Source organism: Dermacentor andersoni, chromosome 11, assembly GCF_023375885.2.
Source record: "Dermacentor andersoni chromosome 11, qqDerAnde1_hic_scaffold, whole genome shotgun sequence".
Taxonomy (NCBI): domain Eukaryota; kingdom Metazoa; phylum Arthropoda; class Arachnida; order Ixodida; family Ixodidae; genus Dermacentor; species Dermacentor andersoni.
Window position 1 is genome coordinate 475,347 of NC_092824.1, and position 19,320 is coordinate 494,666.

General features: G+C 46.2%; 1 protein-coding gene across 8 annotated transcripts in view; it reads right to left on the reverse strand.

Moving 5' to 3' along the window:
- LOC126517477 (myb-related protein B-like) overlaps positions 1-19,320 on the reverse strand; it is a 293,223-nt gene that overhangs the window by 189,281 nt on the left and 84,622 nt on the right. For all 8 annotated transcript variants that reach the window (XM_072285350.1, XM_072285347.1, XM_072285352.1 and 5 more), the window contains one exon: positions 13,507-13,630. In XM_072285350.1, the coding sequence (XP_072141451.1) occupies positions 13,507-13,630 (124 nt within the window). The remainder of the gene's footprint in view (positions 1-13,506; positions 13,631-19,320) is intronic.

Sequence of the window (19,320 nt, forward strand, 5' to 3'; positions counted from 1 at the left end):
AATGTTCCCTGGCTTTCCGCTCTGTGTCGTCGACCAATATATCGAAGAAGCTAGATTATTCGGGCTTATTCTCGGTTCTGCTACTGGTGCCATAAAGATAGTGAAAAGGCAACCAATATTTAATGCGCCAAACAATCGTTTATTAAAATTTTTGTACTCGAATTGTGCAAGTCTCGTCGTGGACATCGTTGCCGCGAACGCCATTTTGGAGGTTTGCGACTTCACCGAACACTTAATTATGACCACAATTTGGCCGGTAAGGTTGCGCAAACGTGAAACTTTACATCCTTGGTTTGCGTTTTGCGACGGTAAAAGCTTGGTCTTGCGTGGTGTGGCCCTGCAGAAAATAGCGTAACCTGAGTGAAAATGGAAGTGACCATCACAGTTGCCATTCCATGAAATTAAGCAGGTCGGTCGTTGGTCGGTGTGCAGAGCACACTATCATGCCGGTAACCGGATGTGGTGCATGTACACAATAGATTTACATCAGATGCACGGCGCTCGCCCATTAAGGGTGGACACTGCTATATAAATATTCTTCTTCATTTTCCCATCCATACTAATCAAACTCGTCCGTCTTATTGATATTTCTGCACTGACTTCAAATATGTACTTAGTTTTGGTGTAGCTCAATTAGTTCTTAAGGTAATTAACATTTAATTCCTTTTGTTTGCGGCCTCAATTAAAAAAAATGGCAAAATAAAAAATTATTTGTAAGGCATGGATACATAGCAAAGGATTGAAGTATACAAACATTTCTTTTTTTTTATGTGACCGTTAATAGATATTTTACAGCCCTTTGAATGTAAGCCCACAAGATGTGGCACCCACGTGGCTCAATATGTAGCAAAATAATTAATTTCTGAAATGAAAGGCCAGAAATCCGATTGTTATCTTTCATAGAGTATACATTAGACTTCATTCTGCAAAAGGAATTTCAGTTCTAACTGTTCTAGGAGTTGAGATATCGAGGACTCGAAATTGCATGGAGCCAACAATTCGTGTTTTGACAAAAATGCAAAAGACAAACAGCACAAAATTTAAATGAATATTAACAAATGTTTTGCACATATTTACACACATCATTCCTAATAACCACCAGGAATGTAGTCTAATCGCCTGCTGCTGTTTAAATGTCTCTTCAGTGCCCCTTGAACACCGTGGGCCAAGGAATGACTCCGAGCACATTCTTTTTCTCTGCGTTTGTCCTTCGCAGCCATCTGTTTGTTGCCCACTGGGCTGGGATTTGGGCTGAGCTCGTTCAGGATTGCTGCCGATGTCCTCCTGATGCCTGCGTTGAATCGCATCACTGCCTCTGCCACAGCAGCTTCTACAGGAAATAGTGACGCATGGCATTGCTTTGGTGCAAGTGACCAGATTACGGAATGTAAACTCTAGTTATTGTTCCGAGTTTTACCTCTCTGGCACCGCTCAAGAAGCTTCCTTTCCGAGAGGCGCTCATAAATTGGAAGCAATGCTTTGCACACATGAGGTGGCAAGTTATACCGGTGTTTGGGAGTAGGCTCGCCTCGGGCTAATGCTGCATTCTGCCAGCACCAAGAATCTGGGCCTGTTGGGCACAGACTGTGATTAGCGACTTTATCATTAGAAGTAATGTGGTAATATGTCGCCATCACAGCCTCGTGATTTGCCTCTACGTCTCCTTTGTGCGATTTCAACGCCCAACCATAGTAAGAGCTCAACTTTGTTGTGAGGTCACCCGTGAGCCTTCCCCTGCCACCAAGATTCTCTGTCCCCTTGTGTTTCGTGATCAAGTTGCACAGGGTTGTGCCCATACGCTTTTGCATGTGGTTAACACAATCTTCTCTTTCAGTTTTTATGTAACCGTAGCCATCCCCCTCTTGCAAAGCAAGAAAATTGCGGCTGTCGCCATCAGATAGCACTGTCGTGTAGCGAATACCATTTTTTTTCAGGGACCACTCTGAAAGTAGAAGGCCAGCTTGCACCTCCATTTCTCCAGCCTTATTGTCTGTGTTCTTCTGGCATAAATGGCTAGCCCTCCAAGCTGTGTACATTGGGTCATCCTTCTTTTGTCCCCGCTCGCAGCCAGCACAAAAATTGCTTAAAACAATATAGTCCAGCACGAGCCCCGAAAAAAGTTCGACAACTGCACCTACTTCTATATGGGATGAGTGTCCACGCGTCATCCACGAACCATCAAAAGTTACGGCGATGTTGTCAGCGTTTCCCAAGTTCAGCACACTGTATAGTTGATGAACCGACTGTGCACTTTCAGTCACCACTTCTTCAGCCGCACGAATTGCTGCAGGGGTCAAATTTTTCATCACGTAGTTCTGCCACGCCTTGTTGTGGAAGCCGCGGTTGGAAATGTTCATCACCGAAAAAATATCATTAAGTGCTGTCTGCTGGTTCCCAGTGCACTGCATAGCACGCGCTGCCAAAACATTTAAAACGAACGGGTTCACCGTCTGATCGCCGCTTAGCCGCGGCGAGCTCCATGCGGACGCGATGTCTCTGCACTTGGAACATGAGAGTGTTAAGTTTCACAGCGAGGCCGTATTCTCGCTCACTTTTCTTGAACTCAACGTTGCCGCTATCACACGCTGTGCACTTTGCAAACCTCAAAAGCTGGTTTTCGGAACCAAATTGACAATCATGAATGCCATCTCGTCAAGTGCACTGTCGACCACACCGCTTTCTCGGTTAAAACAATCCAATTTCCGCTTCGTCGCTGCCATTGACGCGAGTTCCTCGGGCTTTTCCTCGGGTCGAATCCTGTTCTGCTCCACATAAGAAGGCTGCAGCATTACCGTGTCATGGCGGACACGGATGCTGTCGGCTGCGCGAGCTGGCGTACACGCTGGACCCATGCCAACTTCCAATCAATGTAGCCTCTACATCGCCCTCACCGCATCTTGGGGAAGTGCGATGACCTTTCATATTACCAATCATCGATTTCTTCCGCTTTTTGCCGAATTTGTTTAGTGTATGAAACTTTCTCACTAACCCAGGCATTATTGCGTTCCTCAGTCGCTGCACGCAGTTTTTTGAAATGGCGACTCAGTGCGACGGCGGCGGGCGGGCTGGCTCGCTTAGCAGACAGCACCAGCCAGCTCCGCCAATCGGGTGGTGTGGTCTTCTCACATGGCTTGTTCAACCAATAGGAAACAAATAATCATCTTTTCTTCATTGATATATTTTGCACCATATAATGGGCGAAACTGAGCGGCGGTGGCGGGAAACTTAAGCAGGAAGGTGGCTCTTTCAAACGAGACCAAGATGGTGGCGATAGGCACCGTGAAACGGCAGCTGCGCGATGGGAACAAAGGGCTGTGTTGGGGTTCATTTCGGCTGTAATTCAGCTGGAACTCATGGCACAAATTATTATTTCGCCTAAAATACTGATTCTAGAAACAAGAATCTTGGCAGATAGGTAGAAAAATAGTTGTAAATTTCGAAAATAACACTTCCAGAATCTCGATTTTTTTCGTGATTTTTTTGTTTTTAAGACTCATGTCCCCCCTTAATCGAACGCAGATGTACCAACAGGGCACCACACCAAGTGTACAACGAAGCTGGTTAGCTAAACAGCGAGCACACTGTACGACCTTATAAATTCAGTGCAGCTTTCCTTCCCGACTGCGCCATAAAAAAAAAATTTAATTATGGAGTTTTACGTGCCAAAACCACTTTCTGATTATGAGGCACGCCGTAGTGGAGGACTCCGGAAATTTCGACCACCTGGGGTTCTTTAACGTGCACCTAAATCTAAGTACGCGGGTGTTTTCGCATTTCGCCCCCATCGAAATGCGGCCGCCGTGGCCTAATTCGATCCCGCGACCTCGTGCTCAGCAGCCTAACACCATAGCCACTGAGCAACCTGCTCAATGAGCGCCTGCTCAAATCATCTTCAATTGGTCCGCATATTTGCTCCTAGATCAAAGAAATCTCTTTTAAGTAAGAGTGTGCAAATATGAAATGTCACCGAATCGAATCAAATAATGAACTCGTGAATAATGCAATTGGTGAATCGATTATCTACTCCTCGATTTTTCAACTATTCGGTACATTAGGTGCATACACCCCACCCAGTGCCAGCTGTCAGATGTGCTGCAGAGCCTCTCAAGCTGAACCCCGCCCAAGCGAGCGTTTCATTGCATCTTTGGCGCAACATGAGCACTGAGCAGCACGCCATGGACGAGTCCCCCCCCCCCTTCGTCTCACGCAGTGGTCTGTCACTGTAAGCACTCCCCAAGATTGGTCCGGTGTGGGGATCACACATGCAGCATCTAAACCACGCAATTCACAGAACGGCACCGCATCGGCCTAGGCAGCCTCTGTTCATACAAGGGTTGACAAAACCAACCGAAACAATAACTCAACACGGCCGGAAGGTACGGCAACAAAAGCATTTCGTCAAGTGCGAAAGCATGTGAAAAGTTCAGGCTAATTAGTCGTTGATAGGCATGCAAATCGTGTTGGATATGCTGCGACAAACTGCACACTGCTTCAAATCCCATTAGTCTAACCCGCACATGTGACCCTGCGACCGATCACCCGATGAGTCACCTATATAATTGTACGAGTGGCAAGCATTCCTGACATAAAAATTGTTACAGCGCAATCACATGCAACCACACGTATGAAGGACGGAACACAAGCGCTGACTGTCAACTAAATTTTATTGATGGAAGACTGATACCTTATATAAGGGAAAGGCAGAATTGAAGGGGGAAGGGAGTGATACAATCGGGGAAAAAATGACAATGCGCATCGATGAACGAACGTGCCAGCAGTCAACGGAATCAGGCGCAGAAAAAACAAGAAAACGAAAAAACTAGAAAAACACTATCAAAAGGCGAGGGATACTAAACATACATTGAAATCAGTAAGCAGTCGCTTCCAAAAAATGAAGCTCTGCAGCAAAAAGGGATACAGAAGGGGTGCTTACGCACTTGCTTCAGGCAAGCATTCCCCAGCAGATTTTCGTCACGGGCACACTGCCTAGGCCATTAGGCCTAATTGGCATCACCGACTAATGCTACGGTTTGGTGCCGAATTGATGCGGATATAATTGCTGCAGCCACATGATACTCGGAAAGCTGACAAACCGCCTTGCAAACTAAAGCAAGCGCACGGGACAAAGTTGTTCATAGTACGGCGGTCTCTCGTTCCCAACGCCGTTCATAGACACACATTGTTTCTCTCTCTCTCTCTCTTATTTCTCTTTTCTAGCTTCATGCAAGCAGTCACAAGACTAGATTTTGGTTGCCATGGTAGATGCGAAAGTGTCACGGCCGGTTGCACACACTTGAGCGGACAGTGGATAAAGGAAAAAGGGGGCGCAGGAGGGGTTGCACGAACGTGCCGTTACCTTGCAGATTTCAGAATCTTTGACAGGTGGCAAATCACAACGAACCTAACAATGAAATGGCACAGACTGTCGGCGAAGGCTACGCTCAGACCGGTGATCGAGTCACGTGATGCATGGTCCTTTCATCTGTCACACAGATTGGACTTGAGATAACCCACCTGCTGTGAACTTGGGATAACCCTTCTGTATTTTGGAGAAAAAACTGGAAAGCCAAGATCAATAAAAGACTGCCGCAAAACGCAGGTCCACTATTAAATTGAGAACCTTACTGGTATGCTGCACAAGAGAACATAACTAGAGTCGGATACAACTTTAGAAAAATGGGAAGGCCCCGCCCAGATGACCGAAGCGCGACGTCCGATTGCCTCCGCGACTAAAATAATCCCGCTCAAAAAATCGTGCTTCTGAAAGGCGCGATTCTCGGTATAAATAAAGACTATTGTATTTGATGGCTGGTTTAGTAGAGCTCTCATGTGCTACAGCGCATGCCGGATCGCGACAGAAAAATAACCCCGTGCCTTCCACAACGCTGCCCGTCGTCTGCTCTTTAGCTTCATTACAAAAGTAGAAAGAGCAGCTCTGCATGACTTGTTTACATGTACACGGCACATTTACTACTCCTGTTCCGAGCTTCAAATGAATCAGTTGCTAGTGAACAGGTACTTACATAAAACAATGCATTTATCTCAACCATTACAAACTCAAGATGCTCGGTGTCAACGAAAGCACAGCGTTCAAGGTGAGGAGGGAGGTCAAAGCTTCGCATATTTCGGGTGGCAAACTGTCAACGCCCTCACGAAAGCGACCACGAAATGCGGAGAAAAGAAGACGCAGCACGAAGTACGACACGTTGTGCGCGCCGAAGTCGTGTGCGCGATTTCTTTGGCCGCAACGAGATACCGATGGTCGAGAAGATCACTAACGAGTTCTTGAAGCGTATATGATGTTATGTTTGTGCCCTGGGATTTGCCTGACGGAATGCCAGTGCTATGGTGTGTCGACCGTGGAGGCAGATTCATCCCTGCTTCGGGCACACGACTACGTGCATGACTCAGGTTTCCTCGAGGCTGCATGGTGTCCACGACGGAAGCAGCCACCGGATCATGAACTGCTATTCGGCCCCTCCCCGTGCCGGCAGCAATGCAACCCCCCCTCCTTATTCCGGCGGCGCCCGCACCACGAACGACTCCCGCTGTATTTGGGACGGTTTCCAAAGGAGGGCTGTGTTTCGACCTCGTGCCTTGCAGTTGGTTCCCTTTGTCCTATGCAGGCCATAAAACTTCCCCGGCGCACCATTCTGACCGACCGCCAGATCAGCCCATCGCCACAGCGCGGTTTGAGGAAGTGCCGGTCACCGAGAGCAGCGTTAGGACCACGGAGGCTGCCCGGACCCTCTCTCTCTCGACCTTGTTTCATCCTTAAGGACTGTCTGGGGAATCTCGGGAGTGAGGGGTGTTATTTAAGCACCTTGCAGCTGCTCTGTTGGTTTCTCTCCTGATAACGACAACATGTAAACATTGTATAAAGAATTCCTCGCCGAGAAAGCTCTCCTCGTCTCTGACTCAGCGTGAAGTGGGGTCCAGACCTCCTGCCGGCCACCCAAACCTCGGCCCACGCAACAATGGATCTCCCATCACTGAAGTGGTGTACTGTGCGTCAAGCACAGCAGCCAAGCATTCTGCCGTGACCTCTCAAATAAATAAGCAGTTCATTTGGTAACATATTCCTTTTAATGCAAGCCCAATTCTGAAAAAGCAACGTCCTGCACAGATCGTGCTCAATATAAGTATTGGCATGGAAACGTGCTGAAATGCTGGAAAATCTGAATGCAAATACAGTTATTAACCCTGAATAACTATGTGGGACCCAAAATGCTCATTCGGGCAGTCACTGTCCAGCTTCACACGAAAAAGCAGTAGTCAATGTCAAATTGACAGCCTCTTAGCAGTCTGAACGCCAAAGCACATTAAGCTTTGGTGCAGTTGTGCTGCCTCTACTGTTTTTTCCAGCCCGTTGAGACGAATATTGAAAATGTCGAGAGGCCCAAAATACTCTATTGGGCAGCCACCTACGAGCATGACAGGCCCTGTGACGAAATAACAGTCGTCGGGACACGCTTGAAAGGCACCTTTAGCATCTGCACTCCAAAGCACAGCCATGTCGTAGCCATTGTAGGTGAAACAGCAGTAGTCAACGCGAAATTTACCGCCACTGTTAGCAGCTTGCATGCAAACACACATTCATGTGGTGGCATTGATTATTTTGGTTACCTGGCCCAGGCAAGTAATGCGAATAAGAGAACAATTATCAAACATCATTAGCTTAGTGAGGCCCAAATACTCATTCGGGTAACTATTAATAGCAGTAGTCAAGGGCACGCTTGAAAGGCACCATTAGCCGTCTGCACGTCAAAGCGCAGTCAAGCCGTCGCCCCTGTTGGTGAAACGGCAGCAATCAACGCAAAAATGACAGCCACTGTTGGCAGCTTCCATGCAAACACACATTCATGTGGTCGCATTCTTTATTTTGCTTATATGGCTCAGGCAAGTAATACGGATAAGAGAACAATTATCAAACATTATTAGCTTAGTGAGGCCCAAAATACTCATTCGGGTAGCTATTAATAGCAGTAGTCGAGGGCACACTTGAAAGGCACCGTTTGCAGTCTGCACATCAAATCACAGTCATGCCGCAGCCATTGTTGTATTTGTTTATCTGACCGGGCAAGTAACATCAATGTAAGCACAATTATTCACCCTGAATAGCTCTGCTAGCATTGTTTGTACTAAAATATGCTGGGTGAATTTGAATGTGTTTTATTGAGGCAATTATTTAATTCACAAGCCATCAGCATAGCGATCGACAGCCGGATTCAGACAATGACATTTGTGAAGTAATAAATGGCGAAAGTTGTAAAAGCTCTCAGTGCACTGCTTTCATGGGCTCCATTCACTGAAAAATGTCTTTGCAATGAAGAAAGCGTCAGACAGGAAATGACACCCCACTGCACAATGTTATTTGTGTTGAACATTTTTACCATCATATGTGATGGGCAGCGAAACCGTATGTTTACTAAGACTGAATACATGAAAAATGCAACAGCATAGCAAGGTGTTGTTTCGCAATATGCAGCCTTTCATATGCACTTTCATATGGCGAGCTGCCACATGCACTGATGCATAAACACGAACAGAGGTAAGAGGCAAAGCTACTGTGCAAACCACGTGACGCCTTTAAGAAAATTTATCTCTAAACCTTTCCGTTCTCATAGGCGATCAAAATTTGTTTTGAGCAAATTGGTTTATCACATTGCAGCAACAACACAAGAAGCAAGGAGAGAAAACACAGCAAGTAGGCAGATTGAGAAGACGAGGTAGACCAGTGAGAAAGGTTTTAATGAGATGGAAGAGGCCAGCCCTGCAGTGCACAGGAGTTAGTGCTTTGAATGAGATTGGTTAATGAAAATGTGTAAAGACTGTGCTGAAAGAAAACTAGCAAAAACAAATGCTAATACAAAATAAAAGGACAGAAATAAGAGTAAGCGCAAACACGCATGGAAGCAGGCACATATGCACAAACAAATGCGATAACTAAGAAAAACTAAAATATAAGGAAATGTGGGAAATAAAATAAAAGTTACAAGCGCAAGAAAACATACGGACATTTACAAACAGACGTGGGTAGAGGTATTATAGGAGCGGATTCATAAGCTGCTGTGCCTACATTCTCGTATGTTTTTTTTTAACCGTTCTCTTAACACTGTCTTGGGAATTTTTAATTGCAACATATCACGAGAATCGAAAAGTAGCGCGAAGCTATGTTGTGGAAAACCATTTCGAGCACTGGCAACCCAACTTATGCATGACTGTGCCACAGCACGCATTCTACAGCTTGCGCACGCAGTGAGCACTGGTGGAAAGCAATCCATCGACGGTGCTACACAACGCTCTGCTATCTCACTGTTGATAACGATCGTTCACGCTAAGTTGACGGCGACAAATCTTTGCGTTGGAGGCTTCTTTCGCAAATATTTTCTGTTGAGACGCTCGTAGGTTTGTTTCATGCGCGCATGCTTTTCTCATTTCTGCTGAGAATTGTTTTGCTCCATCACTTCACCCCGTCCGACGAGAAACGCAGCGACACAGTACACGAACACACTCGCCGCTGACAGTAGGCACCAGACTTTGGCAAACTTTTCTCGTCGTAACTTCACTCACGAGCGAAATAAAAAAGACATGGAACAAACAGGCAGGATGTGTGTTTGCAGCGGTCGCCGTGGGATCCTGTTTTCAGGCAAAGCGTACTGCAGCGTCAGTGATGCTCGCTGCAATGTTTCATCGCCGGATCACAGCTTAGAATAGACGCACGTGGCACAAATGCCGCATCGTAAGCTCGCAGTAATATTTCGGGCATGATAGACAATCACAAACAGTTTGGGAATTCACTGTGACGAGGCGTTGACGCGCACAGCTGACACGACTTGGCCCAGTTCGAAGCTCGGGCGGCTATCTTCTCCGACGGCGGGGTGACCGGCCGTCCGGCGCATGACGTCGGTCCAGAGTGCGTGCCCATTGGTGGGTGCTCATGTGCATCCGCCTCGGAGGAGTAAACGCCCCCTTTTTCTAAAGTTGTATCCGACTATAATTCATTAGTTTTAAGGGAAAGGAGCATTTCATTATATTCAGCACAAATTCCATTCATTCAAAAATATTTTCCAGAACTTCCTATGTGTACTAGAACTGAGGTGCAACGAGTGCTGGCATACTAATTTGGTGTTTTCTTTAATAACAGCAGTCCATACTGTACATCTTAATTCCTAGGTACCTAAGTTACTGATAGCTTGATACATACCTGTTATGCAATTCTAGGAGACTCCTGAACATGTGCAGTACCATGTTTTTTGCCCAAAATTTGTAAGCATTAGATTTTGTGAAAAATTATCTGATATTCGATATAATATTTGGCTTTTCCATTCCCGATTCCATCTGATACTCAGTTCGAAATCTGCTATTCGTTAGTCGCACGCCTCTACATGATGAATTTTTCCTTCATGAAAGGAAAAATTGGCATCCACCCGCATGTAGCACAAAGCTACAAAGAAAACCCATACGGGTTTCTCAGACATAGGAACCATAAGCTATATCACGATGGACGGACAATCTTTTGACGACCAGCTCAGTGGCAAAAAAATAATCGGGATGTGCGTGCGGCAGTGAAAACAAAGCCTGTCAGATGAAGGCGCACCCAGCTGCGCTGTGAAGGCCTTCACCCACGAGACGACAAGTATTACAGCTTCCGCACTGCTTTTTTGTAAAATAGTAACATGATTTGCCGTTTCATTCAGTAAACAAAGGCGTGTTGAAGTAGTAAGCATTTGTTTATCGTTTTCTTGATACTCTCGACAATTTGGACACTCGGTTAACTCGAAAATTTTTTTCAGTCTCACAAAACCTGAATTAACAAGGTTTCACTGTACTTTGTGCGCGTCATCTCACCATCCCCATCTAACAGCAGCTAGGACGCAGTAACGAGCACATCCAGACAGATCTTGGCATGTCAGCTTTGAAACAAGCCAAGTGCGCACCTCGCAGCTGCCAAAGTCTGTGCCAGTGATTCATATTCACGTCAGCCAACGGGAACACTCCCAGCGCGCCACACACCTGCATTGACAAACTGCGATGCTACTTTTCCCTCTTCGTGCTGACTTTTGTTTCTTTTATTTCTGCATGGAGAAATACACTTCTGTGGCTAACCGATTCTCTGATTTCTCATGTTTGTAGTGATACCAAGATGGCAGTGCTGCGTCAATGGAAAAACCACGCTCACGCAACCAGCAGTGTGATAGCGCCTCCTGAAGCCCGATTTTCCCCATTTTGAAAAAAACACTAAAAAAGATTCAGTTTTCTACAATTCTGCTGCATATTTCTTCGAAATATTTTGCCACGAGATAAAAATTTGACAGGATTGTGAGTGCCTCCTTAATTTCGCAATTTCTTTAGCATCTTTGGATGCTACAAATATTTGTGCTGTCCCGAGAGATTCGTACCACCAACACTCTACTGTATATGGTAGCTTCCACAGCCACTGGTATGGCCACGTCGGAAAGCACGCAGTGCGTGTGGAGCTGTGAAATTTACATAGTCAAACAAAGTTGGTACTAAGTGTGCATAGTAGAAACACGCTGGAGAAACTTTAATCATGTAGGTACATTTGAGGTAGCGTAGAAAAATTTCAAAGCACTACCACAGCTTTTTAAAACGCTCCTTCGAGCAATTGATACAGTCAAGGACAGATTTTAGAAACGTGTTTGCAGCACCAGCATACCCCCATAGAGTCAGTGTATAAGAATGTCTGAAATTTCGGAGACAAAATATCTTCACTGTCTGATTTTCCCAACTTTTGCCATGACTGTAGGTACAAAACAGCATTAATCGAATCTGGCTTATAGCCCACGAAAGGACGAGGTACACACAGGCGCTGACTTACAACAGTGTTTGAGCAAAACAACCACATATAGACATATATGTCACGCCGACAAGTCCAAAACGCTGTGTTATTAATCGAAGCCACTACTACCGCCATCTTGCCACCTCAAACCAGCGCTCTTGCACGCAGCGCCACTGGCAGCTGTAGCCGCCACCGTGGCAACGCTAGGCCTAGCTCCTTCGAAGTTCACAACCAAGCTTCTTGCTGTTCGGCACCATGTTTTTTATTGAAACACTTCACAGCTGTTAAAAATGGCACTGACTTCGCCTTTGTAATCCTCTCGGATGGCTTCAAGGATCGAAAAGCACGAAGTGCCAATTCCCGAAAGTCAGCCTCGCCTCAATACAGCAAGGTTACGCGGTGAAGCATACTAAGAGTGGTAAGGGCAAATTGTCACAGGACACGGTACATATGGTACACAGTATACACGGTACTTCTTCATTATAGACGTGTGCACCTATCACTGTGTGAGCCCCGATACGCCTAATAAGTGTACATGCAGGCCTTCAGAGCTGTTTCAGACATGCCTGCTGTGACTTGAGCCCTGCGGGCCAGTAAAAAGCATGCATTCTTTTCTTTCTTTTTTCGACTGCCCGATTTTTTTTAACATTCTCATGGCTCCTGAAAGTGGAAAAAATCCGACGTTGACTGTACTAGGTTTGCAACTGCAAGAAAATGGTACATTCCTGCAGGGAACCTTGCATGGTTGTACAAAAGACCATGGTTTACAAGCACCGTTTCAAGTTTAGAGGTGTTTCAGCATTATCTGCTAGCGGTGCAGGTTCCATGATGCCCACCGGAATTTTTAAAAGCTCTGTGCAGAGGTAGAGTGTGTGAGCTGAGTGAAATAATTCTTTGGGAACCTGCCAAGTCCTGCCAAGTCATACAAGCACAAGGATGTGCCTAGCTATACAGCCCTCTTCAAATCAGGTTTCTTCAGAGCAAGGAAAGTCTCGGGCTACAGAGAAGCAAACACAAACAGTGCTACAAACGCTTGTCTTCTTTTTCATTCCCTGCACTGAAAAAAAAATTTCTAGTATATGTGTGTAAAGCGTGCGGACACATGCTCTGGGAATGTGCCGGCAACAACGGTACTGGAACAACTGCAGTTTGCGAAGCGTCCATAACCGCGCCCATTACCAGCATACAGGAAGCCTCGAGCTCGCTCCTTCCTGACGACGCCCCTGCTGCGGGGGCTACCAGGGATCTTCTCTATCATCGTTGCCGCCACTGGGAGACAGCCCTCAAAAGTTTGGAGCTGGAAAACCAGATCTGGGCCATCCGGCAAACCGAAGATGAAACCCGAGTCCAAGGACTTCAAGCAGCATAACCCAAGGCCACCACAACCAAAACTGCTGGACCATTCTTTTTAATAAAGCTTATTTATTGCTCATGATCAAAAAGCTCTATTTTCAGTTCTCATTGGAGCTTGTTTGTCACAAATTATGCAACATAGTAATTGCAGTTGTCATTTTGCCTGTCAAATATTTTCTTGACATTTTCTGCTTTATGTTCTTCAGGCAGAAGGCAGCAGGTGATGATGCGTTTACCATGTTGCTACAAAAAACTTTTCTCACAAACAAGAGCACCAAAGCAAGCCACGTCCGTAGGGCAGCCATCGTCTGCACTACAGATTGCAATGGAGCAAAGGTTGTTCTGCTCACCATTCGCTGCTTCAAAGTTGAAGAGGTTGCATCCATCTTGCGGGTACGCTCACTCTGTGCTCCTTCTAACTCGACACGTTTCTTGAGCGTTGAATTCCAGTGGTTCTTGATGGCATTGTCAGTCCTGCAACCCAAATGGTTTACTCCAGTCAGCAAGATAATGCTATGCCTGTATTAACAATGTCCTTCCAAATTCATCAGAGTCAGCTAGCTAACTACAGTAGAACTGCATTCACATTTTAAAAAGAAAAGGAAGAAAAATTAAACAAAATAAAATCCACCTTCATTTCACCCTGTCAAAGTGGATGTCTAGAAAAACTGTTGCTGACATTAGACAAGCACAACCGACGTACGTCACATGTGCACGCTCGTAAGTGATTTTTCTAGGACATTAACCACGTGCAAGTGCATTATTGAATTAGTTGAATTCTTCCCAATAATTTGGGTCAGACAATTCGTAAAGTGCAACTTACACACAACCTGTAGACATGATACTACTGTATGTTTATTCAAATCTAGGCCGATAGATTTTTTCAAATAATCATATGCCAACCTCTACGGTCGGCTTAAATTAGAGGATTTTAAAAAACGTGGTAGGTTATAAGTGAAAATGATAAATATGGTGCATAGCTAGCGCCATCTACAAAGGTCAGTATCGCAGCTGCTATTGACCGTGCCAGTAGCCAACTGAAGTACACGAGTGACGTCACTATTTTGACCTGTGTCGTATCAGTGTGCAGCGTGGCCCATAGCGTGGCATTATCGTAATGGTACCAAACAGACGATGCCACTATAGTGCCGCTTTCAAACGAAAAGTTGTGCTAGCCGCAGAGGCATCGTCAAACGTTCAAGCCGGGCGGGACTTTGGGATCAATAGGAAAAACATACCATCTTTGGAGGGAACGGGGGATGCTTTCTGCATGTGCTGCAACAGGGAGATGACAGCGATGAGGAAGGCAAGTGCGCGATAACAGAGAGGAGCCATTCACCAAGATCACGATGCGTTTTAATGCGTGCGAGCCGTGCCGCACTGTCTGCACATGCATAAGCGTGCGGACACGGGCAGGCGTGTGGTCCGGGCTATAGCGACGAAGCTAGCAGCAAAAATAACATAGATTGCACTTGGCATGTTCATATTAAATAACGTATTTATTCGAATCTAGGCCAATAGTTTTTTTTCAAATAATCATATTCCAAACTCTAGGGTCGGCTTAGATTCGAGGATTTTAAATAACGCGCCAGTTTTTCATTGAAACTGCTAAGTATGGTGCATAGCTAGTGCCATCTACAAAAGTCAGTATCGCAGCCGCAACTAGCCGTGCCAGTAGCCACCCGTACACAAGCAAGGTCGCCATTTTGAAAGGATTTCTATATGCCTGCAGCTCGGTCATAGTGGAGGCTATGCTCGGTCGCTAGGCTCGGTCGCGGTAATCGGCATTTCATCGCTCATCATCATACGTCACGTTTTTGTGCTAGTGTGCTATGACGTCAATATTTTCGTTCCTCCTCTGTGACGTAGTAACTGCCGCGCTAGCGATGGGTCTCGACTACGAGAAGGAGTTTTTAATGACTTTTTGGAGCTGAATTAAAATTATCTTGAAATGTTTGCAGCGTCCAATACCTCGTTCTGGGTGTCCTTGCATACGAAAGCAGCCTACAAAATGCTTTTTATAGCCTCAAAATTTGGTGTCCCAACCCCTTTAAGGGCTCATACCACCGCAGGCACATGCGAAAACGCTCTGAAGGCCTGTTAGTACACGTATTAGGCATATTGGTGGTGTTACTGTGACAGGAGATTCCGGGTGCACATGTGTATAATTAAGGAATACATACTACGTCCCGTGGCAATAGCCCCTTCCCATGCTTGTAATGCTTCACTGCAATACCTTTACTTATGCTTCAACAAATAACATTTCTGTAAAGAGGCGCAGCTGACTTTCGGGAACCAGCATTATGCAATGCACCATGCTTTCCAAGCTTCTAAGCCAATCGCGAAGACCACAAAGGCAGAGTCGGTGCCATTGCTGACAGCAACGATAGGTAGCCAGGCACTGGAAGTGGTAAGGGAATATATCTACTTAGGACAGGTAGTGACTGCGGATCCGGATCATGAGACAGAAATAATCAGAAGAATAAGAATGGGCTGGGGTGCGTTTGGCAGGCATTCTCAGACCATGAACAGCAAGTTGCCATTATCCCTCGAGAGAAAAGTATATACAGTGGAACCCCGTTCATACGTTTTTCACTGGACCGCGGAAAAAAAACGTAACAGCCGGGAAAACGCAACAGTGAGGAAAGCTCCGAAAATGAATGAAAAGAGTGCAGCTTCAACTGTAGACAATTTATTTCCACAGAGTGCGCTTACAACTTTAAAAAGTCTAGAATGTAGAATGGTGGCTTGCCGTTTCTTTCGCTCGCTAGAAATCACCACACGCTTCTCAATAGCCTGGAAGGCCGCATTGCTGTCAGCGTCGCTGTGAGGTGCGACGTACCTGCGGAGGTCCAGAGCCGCGATGGCTTCTCCAAAGCTAGGATTTGGCAACTCCCCGGCATCATGCGGCTCGTGCTCCTCGTCGTCACCGCGCCACGGCAATGGCAACGAACGAAGGAATATCCACGAGAAAATGTGCCCCTCTTTGGCGTAATCATGCTAATGTGCTAATGATTGTTAAGTATTGCTGCGCAGCGCGCGCGTCCGTGCAGCCCGGTTGCGCGCAGCGCGGCGTGGTTTCGCGGGAAACGAAAACAAGAGAGGAGAGCTGGCCCGATATGCGGAGCAACGCCATGAGCAACGCCATGAGCAACGCCATGAGCAACGCCATGAGCAACGCCATGAGCAACGCCATGAGCAACGCCATGAGCAACGCCAACTTCCGGCTTCCCTTTAGCTATAGCTTCACAAAGAGTGACGTCTGGGCCTCTCCCGAGTTTCCTTCCTCCGTGAGTCGTCCAGTCCAACAAACCATAGAAACTCTATGCAACAAACCACGTGGCGACCATAATCACAGTGATGATAGTGAGAGCATTTTTCACGAATGGCCACCTAGTGGCGGCCTCTCGAACTGGCGTGCGGCTTCTTGCAGCCAGTTCCATAGCCAAGCCCGGCCAAGCCCGGTCAAAACTCGTCAAAAGCCAAAATGGCGGTTGGAGCGCGTTGCCTGCTTTAGCCCAGGCGGGTTCGGGTTGCGACGCATCATGTGGGAACGTTTTCACAGCTACTACGTAGCAGAGGGGTTCCTTATACATTGGATCCTATGGAAGCTATGCCGGGACCGGATGAAAACGACGTAGCATCCGGGAAAACGCAGCAGTGAGGAACGTAACAGCGGCTTTCTACTGTAATAGCTGTGTCTTACCAGTACTCACCTACGGGGCAGAAACCTGGAGGCTTACGAAAAGGGTTCTACTTAAATTGAGGACGACGCAACGAGCTATTGGGTGAAGAACAAACGTGAGTTAATGACATCTTAGTTGAAATCAAGAAAAAGAAATGGGTACGCGCAGGACATGTAATGAGGAGGGAAGATAACCGATGGTCATTAAGGGCTACGGACTGGATTCCAAGGGAAGGGAAGCGTAGCAGGGGGTGGCAGAAAGTTAGGTGGGCGGATGAGATTAAGAAGTTTGCAGGGACGACATGGCCACAATTAGTACATGACCGGGGTTGTTGGAGAAGTATGGGAGAGGCCTTTGCCCTGCAATGGGCGTAACCGACTGATGATGATGATGATGACGACTTAAATATACGGCTCCGCGAACGAACTCCAAAATGGTCGATGCCGTATATTTACAGCGCTGTCTGTATACTGTCTGCCAATTTCCCAACTTTTTCTTTTCTGTCATGTGCTGCCACTATGTGGGAATACAGGGAATTTTTTTCGCGTGCCTCCCTCACTCGGTTTTCGTTGCGTGGTTTGTTTTAGCGCTAGTTCGCTCCCGCGCGTCTATGTAGTACCGCTCGTGCATTGGCGTGCGTGCGGGCGAGCGGCGGCGGCTTGGGTTTTGTTCTGCGGTCGGTTTCGACGTCTTGCACTTGCAAAACTGATGGCTATCTCGTTACTAATCACTCAAAGTGCGACCGCCTCTTTCTCACTCGTTCAGTGCTCACAGGGGTGCGCATAGGAAGGATGCTGCCATGCATGCGTTACCGCTGCTTTTGTTTTTTCTTGTTCTCATTTTTTTTTACTCGCGAAAACTAATTGCCTCTGGTTGGCGATAAGATGAAGAGTAGCGGAAGTTTGTCACACGTTTTGCTTTTTTGACGGGCACACAAGCAGTTTTCTTTAGTGCACGCACCTACGCAGTTCGATTATACTATGGATGTACACATTAGTGTAAGAGCAGGAACATTTGAGTCTTGTGAAATATTCTCGTGTGCGCATTTTCAAAGCCTTGAACTATAAAAATGCATAAAATTTTCAATTCTAACAAGTTTATTTCCTTTTTTATTGTTGTTATTCATGAATGAAGAGTACATATATTCCAATGCAAAATATCTTTTTCTCACTTTACGGCCACCCTAGAAAAACTACGGTAAATCTTTTTAGAAATAACTCCCTAAGAAAAATTGGAATCTGCAATAAAAAAAAATCGACCCTGGGCGGTAGCATCTGGCGAAAAAAATCGACCCACAAAGGGTTAAAAGGTGAAGTTCCGGGCTTGTTTCATGACCATGTCGCACTTCACTGGCAGAAACCAATCACGCATTTCGGAGACGTAAGCCGCAAGATTGGCCTAAAGCTCCGGAAAGCATCCAGACTTAGGCCCGTGGGAAATTCACTTGCCATCACAGGTGAAAATTTTGCTTCGCTGCAGTCGCCACTCTCGCACCACCAATTCAGAAACAGCGAACTTGCGGCCCAATGCGCAGTGATTTGTTTCTTCGGCGTAAAGGATGGCAGCCCTCTTGAACGCTGCTGTGAACGAGCGCCGAATGTTTAGTGGGCCTGGAGCACTCATGACGACTGAGGAAGCATGGAAGTAGCACATAGCCGGCATGTCGAGTCAAACACGTCAAACTTAGAGAAAGAGAAACATGTGAGCGGTGTCTGCTCTTCCATGAACTATAGATACTCCCCATGTACTCCCTACAAGCGCCGCCATTCTGGGGGTGCCGCCACGAATGAAACAGCAGCACTTCCATCAGCTATCGACACCCCCCCCCCATGAGTATTGTTTGCACTGTAAAACTCTCTAAAAATATTAAGAAACCCTTCCGAAAAGCAAACAAGCGCGTGGGATAGCGAAAACTACGAGTAGGGCCATAGAGCAAACATAAAATTGTAACTACGTTGTAGCTCCCCTGATATCTCATTGGTCTCGCTTTTTGGGCGGTGCCATATTTTGGTTTCAATTGCAAGTCCACCCCCCACCCCCCCCCCCCCTGACTTCAAATTTTCAAATTTAGAAAGAGAGGTCGACTTACAGTCGTGTAAATACGGTAGCTGCTTGGTGCATACTATTGTTTAGCATGTAGCTGCACTATGTTCCTAACAGATAAGTACTATATGATGTTCAACTGCAGTAATCTATCAACGGTGGGCAAACAAAAAAAGCCTACGTTCAGCGTCAATGTTTTAAGGTATTAGAAGAGGGCCACAAATTAACACATTCACACACGAAGGATAGAAGGCATGCACCACTAACAACAGTTTTATTAGGCTTTAAAAAATTGTCTACGTGCTGCACAATGTACTCGAAGACATGTGCAAAATTGCAGCACCACAGGTGAAAACAGAAAGTAAAGAGATTATGGTGTTGTGGTTTCTTCTCGTTCCAACTAGAACGAGAAGAAAGTGGGTTAACCAAGGGGCC